Raw genomic sequence first — 8,348 nt, 5'->3', positions numbered from 1 at the left:
AAAAAACAACTTACTCTATATTTGGAGTAAACCTATTTTTCATTCTATTAGAGCATCTCTAACCCCACTCTATTTCTCACACTAAACTCTATTATAGAGTAAAATCTTCTCCAACCCCATTCTATATCCCACTCTAAAATAGTGCAACTCTATTTCTTACTCTATATTTGGAGTAACTCTATTTCTTACTCTATTATAAAGTGAAACTTTTTTATTTATACTTTAGTCCTTTTATTTTTCAACATTTTTATTTTATAACTATTTATTTTATTTAATTATGCTAACAACACATAATTATGTTTAAAACAATATATATATGTATATATAAACGTTTAAATTTTATTATTATTAGCAAAAGAAAATAAGCACTAAAATAAAAATAATTTTATTAGATAAAAAATTTATTTCACAATCTGAAGTTCGTTAATGATCATTTGTGAGAAACATACACTAATGGAGATGTTTAAGTTAAAATGTATTATGCTATTAGTATAATGTAATGTAATTATTAATATAATAAATGTTTGATATAGATATATAATTTATGAAAATTTTGTGAAAATAAAATGTAATGGATCAATTTGTAAGTTTTATAAGTAAAAGCTATTAGTCATAAAATTAGAAAAGAATATATTTAAGAATATTCTTTTTAGTGTCAAATATAGAGTAAACCATTGGAAAAAAACACTACTCTATTTTAGAGTGACACTATTTTAGAGTGAAATCTACTCTAAAATAGTGTAAACCATTGGAGATGGTCTTATAGAATGAGAAATAGAGTACCATTGGAGCATTTTTTACTCTAAACTCTATTTTACAGTAAAAAAATAGAGTGGGGTTGGAAATGCTCTAAGTCGGTAGATAAAATCTCTCTCGCTAATTCTCAAGTAATGCTAAACAAAATATTAAGAAAACTTGGCCATGTTAGTGAAAATGAAATTCGAATGAATACGACTCTGTGGAGAAGACTTTTTTAATTGAAGGACGTGGATTTTATACGATGTTGTTGAGCTACATACAATACGAGAGAAAACTTAATACTATTTAATTAAAATTTGTATATGTTCCATTTTCCACTAGAACTTTTATCTATAAGATCACATCCATACTTCAACAAACATACCGAATTTAAAAACTTAGTGTACAAGTATGTTCTTAAGGTCGAGTCACTGTCATTTCCAGACAAAATTATATAACCTTGGTCGGATTCTTTTTTCTCTTTCCTTATATAGTGGCCACCATAACACACCACCTAAGTCCTTTCACCTCGATGACGATGTCTATGTTTTTTGTTGATAAAACCTCTCGATCTCATCTATGTTGTTCGACGCCGTAATCTGGTTTATTTGTTAACTTAAAACTTTTATCCACACCAAAATAAAGAAGTGACTTACAAAACAATTTTATTCCTTCTGTATTAGTTGCATCAGAACTTTTTACAAACTCACGGGCGGGTAGTAAATGAACATCCAGATATACAAATACTAGCAATTATATTTGTTTTTATTGTAAAATTTTGTATTTTACAGGTAAAACCAGTGTCACAAAACCTCGTTAAGAGTTTTGGGATTATTCAGTCGCTATTGTATAGCTTGCTTTGATGTTTTTTGGTCAAAATATAGCTTGCTTTGATTAGATAATGATCCGGAGGTTTATTTAATATGCTTATGTTTGATAGTTAAGAGTATGTTTCAACTTCTGTTTTTCATGTGTTATTCTTTAGCGGTGAAATACATTTTAGTAATACATTTTAATACTAGTAAATGTCTCTACGTGGGTTGTGTAGAAGGAAAAGAAACAAATTAAAGCCAGCGTCAAGATCTAGATCGACGAAGCTGAAAGCCTGAAACCATAGTGGGATGAATAATTTCAAACACACAGATTTCAAGGAGAATGTTTTTGTGGGCCCTACCTTCTTTAATCCTTAGAATTGTCTCTCACATTATTCTTCCTTCTCTTCATTTTTAAATACTATTAATTTTTTTATAAAAAGTTGCATCTTCTGTCTAACATATGAAAACCAAAAACAGTTTATTTCATTTCAAACTGTTTTATAACCAAAGCAATAAAGAACAAGTCCATGGTATCAACATTTTCCAGACTCACTGATGGGATAGACATAATCAAAATGCATCTAGCTAATCAGGTAATTATTGTAAACGATCGATCAAAATTTTTTTGTGGTCAGGAACGAACTTAATAATTGAATTTAGATGGAAACTATAGTATGGAATATGGTTTTATTAACTGGGATGGTAGGGCTTTAACCAGTCTTTGACAATAAATAATAGATAAAGCGTTTTAGTGAGGATCATGTGAAAGTCATCAGAGCTTACCTGTCTCTTTTAATTAATTTAATTATTAATTTATTATAGCTGTTCATTATAATTTAATTAATAACATCCATTCGTTGCGTGGCCAAACCAATCAAAACGACAAAACATACTATGCTGCTGCAGATAATTGGTTACACTATATATGCAAAAACAAAAAAAAAACTACATTCATTTGTCATAACGTCTGGAATTATTAGTGGACAAAGACATGTTAAAATAGAATCAACAAGTGAAGGAACATCAAAAGACCAACCAATGTATCATTTATAACCTGTGTTAACCCTCCATAACAAAAACTCAAAACAAATTAAAGTCATTCGATATGCATGACCCTCAATAATATACTTAAATCCAAACTAATTCCAAAATTAACAAAAATAACCCACCAATAAGAACATTTAAACTGAAATTAAGAACATAATGATTAATTAAATAATTAAGATAATTAACCATTAATGATATAGTACTATCTTCATCATCAAACTGAGAAAATTAGCACCATGATCCTCCACTCAACATCCCAGTCCAATACCCACCAGAAGTAGCAGATGCATCACCACCACTTGCTCGCTTCTGGTTATCATTAATATCCACATTAATTGTTGCTGATGAAGAAGAAACTGGCAGCTTCAAATCCTCAAAAGGAAACAAGTGCCTTCCATTCACATCATCACCCGCTGCTTCTTCTCCTTCTTGAAATCCTCCGTGGAATCCATTATTATGATGATGATCCAGTGAAAACCCTAGCAGTGTGGTGTTTGAGTTGCAAGGCTTGTAATGATCTTGCATTGAAAATCCTCCAGATGTTGGATCTTGGTTTTGAACTGGAAAACCCATGAATGAGGAACTCCCATTATTACTATTATTGTTTCTTATGAGATCCAGAGAGGAAGTTGCCATAGCTGACGTGGAAGAACATGAAGAACTGAGCAATGGGTTGTTAGTGCTCTTGATGTTGTTGTTCCCAATGTTGTGAATGAGGTCAGTGAAATTGCTCCTGATCAACCCATGTGGTGGAAAACCTAAATTGAGATCTTGTTGAGTCGTCTCAAAGAATTTAGGGTTTTGACCAGTCAACCTTTGTTGAGAGATGCTCATGAGGTGGTGGTGATCAGAGTGATGCTTTTTTGTAGCTGGTTGTGTAGAATCCGAGTGATTTGTATTAATATCAGAAGAAGAAGAAACTGAAGAAGAGTGAGATCTCTTGTTCTTTCTTGAGCCACCACCAACAGGGATGTTCCTAAGCGAACCGCCTTCCGTCCAATACCTTCTACAACCTTTGCAGAAGAATCTTGGCTGAGTCAAGCTATAATTGTTGTAGTAACAAAACTTCGTGTTGGTTGAGTTACATCTTGGACAGTTTATAGCTTGGTCCTTTTCTGGCCTTGCCTTCCTCTCAGCTCCTCCTCCCCCCGCTCCAACCGATGGTGGCTGCTGTGTATGGGCCGCCGATTGCGGCTTTGGGCATGTGTTTGTTACTATTTCTTCCAAGGGCTTCACTACCATCTCCTGCTTATCAAAATCACAAACAGCAATTCTTCCAACCATTAGCTCAAAACCCAATACATAATTAACATATATCTGAATTAATTATGAACAAATCAATGGTATTTCATCAAGATAGAAATGATTGGGATATTTGAGAAAAGCTTTAACCAAAAAGATAAAACAGAAGGCAAATTAATAAAGGGTAAAGTGAAAAACATATTAAAGTGTTGAAGAGAAACATCAAAATTAAGAAGAAGATCCAAAACCATTAAAACTCTTAAGTTATTAAATCAAGTACTGAGCCTAGATGAATCAGTTGATTTAATAATCTACATCAAAACATACATATTGATTTTGTAAAATGAATAAATAATATAGTATGTATATGTCTGTATATACCTGTGGCCACTGGGCCGTATCCATAGTTGAGTTTCCTCCGATCGGCAGAAACAAAACCTGATATTTTGTTTTCTTAATCTGACTATAGATTTGAAAGAAAAAAAGATAGATTCTTTTGTTGGTGAAGAGAGAGGGGATTTTGATGGCTGAGAAATCTTTTTTTTGAAAGAGTGAGGAACTTCTTTGTATGCTTGTCTGATCACATTTGCTTTATGGTAGAGATAGAGAAAGGGACCAAATTGTCTAATATAAAATTACCAAAACATTCCGAGTGGGAATCTTTGTCGTAGTGAAAATAAATAGATACTTCAATACGCGTACATTCATGATATAATGTATGCAGCTATGTGTAGGCTTTTTTTTTTGGGCAACACAGCTATGTGTAGGCTTATATTTATATTTACCCTATGGTCTCAATAGGTGTGAATATGTGTTATTTATGTTATTTGGAATAAAATGATACTTAAGAATGTATGGAGGATAGATCGTAGTGGTGACTTTTACTGCTTAACCAAAAATGAAGCCTTCAAACAAAAAAAAAATATTGAAGGAATATCACTAATTATTTATTTTGTAGCATATTTACAATAAAATCGTTGTAGTTCCGCCATAGAACGTCATGTAATTCCAAATTTTATCCTTACATTTAGATATATTATGATATTCAATTTAACATTTGATATTCACGACGTACGAATGACGTAAAAAAAGGAATTTACACCAATACTCCAAGTCCATCAAGCCGCCTCAGTATACGTACGATCCAGTGAGCCACCACAGGACCTTACATAGTGGCAAAATTATATAAAATTTTGAATAACTCTTTACAATATGTACAGTATATAACCGTCTTTTCTTTTTCTTTGAAGACTCGCTAAACGTTCTTAGCTTCGAATTTTGCATTAGAACAAAATATTATACTGTTGAGGCCTGGTAATCGTCTAGCTAATATATATAATATATATATATATATAATATATATATATATATATATAATTAGCTTGGTATCGTCTAGGCTAATATATATATAATTTTATACATTTGGATTTTGATAATTGATATTGTATTTTTACCATGTTTTTAGTTATTACTTTCTGAATTACTAAAGATCACTAGCTTATTTAAGGGGTTTATAGTTAAATTACTAAATTTTCTGTCAATTCATTCCATATTTTATATTAGACATCGGCATTTCGGATATCGGTTCGGTTCAGTTCAGATATTTTAAGTTTCAGATAGTTTGGTTCCGTTTGATTCAGATAGTTTTGGATTCAGTTCGGATATAGAAATATATGAGTCATTCGGATATTTCACTTAGTTCAATTTCGGTTTCGGGTATTTCTTTTTTTTTTCCGGGACCTTTTTCATATAGTTAACATTTATATTTACAATAGATTTTTATCATAAAGGTGTTTTAATGTATAAACATTTCAACGCGTTAATTAAGGCTCATAAAACAAGTTGCGTAAATCCGATTCGACATGCATCATACGGCTCTTCTGCTTTTGGAAATATTTTGACTATGTGAAGTATTTGATACCACGTCGACTTTCAACTTCTAATTGTGTAATATATTAGATTTGTTTGTCCGTCAGTTGTCGAGAACTTTCAAATTTGATAACCTGAGTCAGATTGAATTTTTGGTCATTAGTTAGGTATTGGATATTTAAGTCTTAACGTCCACAACGATTTCAACTATGCTTAAATTTTCTCGTTTGATTAAAATGCCTGAGCTTAAAAGTAAATAGTTTTCTTCTATCCGTTTCAAAAGCAGGCTGATCTTTTCATAGTAAAATGACTGAAAGTGGGTTCTGTACCTAAAATTTGTTTTATTATAGTTTAGAGAAAGTTATCAGGCAATAAAGGTTCTGCAAATATTTTTGATCAAAAAATATAATCAATGATCGAAAATTCTGAATCACGCATCTCAAATAAATTTGAATTAGTGATCTTAAATTCTAGACCACGTACTTGCTTTGATGACTAAAACTATGATATTGCTCGAGTATCTGCTTATTAGTTATTACAACATATAGACGTAGCATATTACTTTGCAAGGACAACGCATCAGTACAAATAGTATGCTACATCATAGCTTAACTGAATGTAATACTTTTTCTCGACTGTAATATTTTTATCTTTTTAAAGGGAAAAACGTTATGCATGGAGATTTCTGTGTCATTCTTTTTATTACCCATCGTGTTAGAAGAATTATCTTTATAAAACAATTGTTATCAAACTCATTTAAAAAAAAAAGTTCTAAAAGCTATAAAAGGTATACACTTTTTTTTCAGTGTAAAGTTTATTTATTAGTATCATAATTGTCCGGTGGAATTAAAACTCAAGTACATAAAAAAAAAAAAAACTCAAGTACATAATAAGTTGACCATCCACTGAGAAATAGACTTTACTTTATATCAAATAAAAACAAAATGAACACACATTTCATATATGATATACCATACTTCGTGACACTTACGTACTAATAATTAAAAAAAAATGATGTGTAGAATGTTAAGAACATAGAGCGAAATACGCCTTTAAAGGTTCCACATGCCCCAGACTAAAAAGCTCATATGTTATTCATACATTTACTATTATCGTCTTCCACGTGTGTCTTAAGATTCCAATTAGGCTATAATAACCTGTATCGCACGAGTTAGAAACCGATTTCATTGGATAGTCCCCATCTACTCCCAAGGACGGTAATCATGACGGTGTGTTCGATTAGTCGGGGTCCCAGATTAACATGGCCTGTGTGTCATCGCCACGTGAGCTATCTTGGTGTACAAAACAGCTCAGGAACACCTAGTTTTCTTCACTCCATTTTCCACGCTCTTCTATTAGTTATTAATCCCTTTGTTTCAAAATAATTTATGTCCTAGAAAAATATTTTGTTTTAAAAAATCAATATTTTGCATTTTCCATACATATAATAGTGATAAATGACAAATGTCAAGAAAATTAATTATGTGTATTGAATTTTGATTGATTATTACTTAAAAATCTGTTAAACCCAAAAAAACAATATATATTTAAGAAGTTTTTTTAATATGTGTGATTTTTCTAGAATATGTATTTTATTAAAACGGAGGGAATATTATATTCTTATCACCAATGAAATCACCAAATACATTAAATCAGAGTATTTATAATACTATAAAACTAATATCCAGTATAAATCTTCTTCACTAGATTTGTTGTCTAAGTAAAATTAACCTTTGCAGTAAATATTACTCCCTTGCTTGGTTCACAAGACACAAAGATCAAAAAACGTAGTTCCTCCTAAAAAGTATTTTTAAATACATAATTTTAAAATCATTTCACCAATTATAAAAAAGATAAAATCTAATTGACAAACTGTGTCTAATAAAACTAAAATTATTTTTAAAATTTTAAAATATTCTATATTTTGAAACAACATTACCCAGAGCCGTCTCGAATTATTTATGGACCCTGTTCAAAAAATATTAATGGTATATTTAACGATGTAATAGAATACTTTTAAAAATTTATAGATTTATTTATATATATTTGATATTTTTCTGAAATTATCAGCTCTAAATTTAATACTTTGATTAAAAAATTTAAAATTTATATCATAACTTATATATTTATTTTCAAAAATTCTTAATTTTTCTTTTATTTTTCTAACTCGGACCATGTTCGAGCGCTCTACTTGCACGTACTGTTAGACGGCCATGATGTCATTACCCTTCCAAAGTATCATATAATTTGAAACGGATGAATTATTAATCTCCTCTGTTCATGCAAATGTAGTACCAAAGATGGTGACAAGTGTCGTAACTTGAGTTGACCGGTGCTGATTAATGAACGGTATTACGAGTTGTGGCCGGTGGAGTTGGGTCCCGCGTTTCCTCATGCGCGTGCCTTTGCTGATAATTCTGGCCGAAGAAAAGGTCCACCGAATCTGAACCGTTGGATTTACTCCTGGGTCCCACGAATTGCGGATAGCATATTTGAAAGTGCGGTCCATGTCAGCGCTTGTGGACAAACCCGCACCTGAACAACTTGTTATCGAAAAATGCAAATCCTCAACATCATAAGTTCATAACTTTTACCAAACAGTATATCTTCTTTGTTGCATACTTGGAGTTGGAGCTA

The 8,348-nt window shown here is 31.2% G+C and overlaps 1 protein-coding gene across 1 annotated transcript; it reads right to left on the bottom strand.

The window, feature by feature from the left end:
• Positions 1-2,581: 2,581 nt before the first annotated feature.
• Positions 2,582-4,483, bottom strand: LOC108841679 (dof zinc finger protein DOF4.6). Its single transcript, XM_018614439.2, has 2 exons — positions 4,224-4,483; positions 2,582-3,845 (listed from the first exon to the last, which is right to left on the bottom strand). Exons 1-2 carry the CDS (start codon positions 4,245-4,247, stop codon positions 2,829-2,831), a joined length of 1,041 nt encoding a protein of 346 aa, XP_018469941.1. The 5' UTR covers positions 4,248-4,483; the 3' UTR covers positions 2,582-2,828.
• Positions 4,484-8,348: the final 3,865 nt, after the last annotated feature.

Source organism: Raphanus sativus, chromosome 2 (genome assembly GCF_000801105.2).
Source record: "Raphanus sativus cultivar WK10039 chromosome 2, ASM80110v3, whole genome shotgun sequence".
Taxonomy (NCBI): domain Eukaryota; kingdom Viridiplantae; phylum Streptophyta; class Magnoliopsida; order Brassicales; family Brassicaceae; genus Raphanus; species Raphanus sativus.
Note: the sequence above shows the minus strand (reverse complement) of the source record. Positions and strands in the feature narration are given on the sequence as shown.

Coding starts and splice junctions, on each gene's coding strand:
- LOC108841679 (XM_018614439.2), bottom strand. CDS start 4,247: ATGGATACGGCCCAGTGGCCACAG. Junction 3,846..4,223: donor ATACGGCCCAGTGGCCACAG/GTATATACAGAC, acceptor TTTGATAAGCAG/GAGATGGTAGTGAAGCCCTT.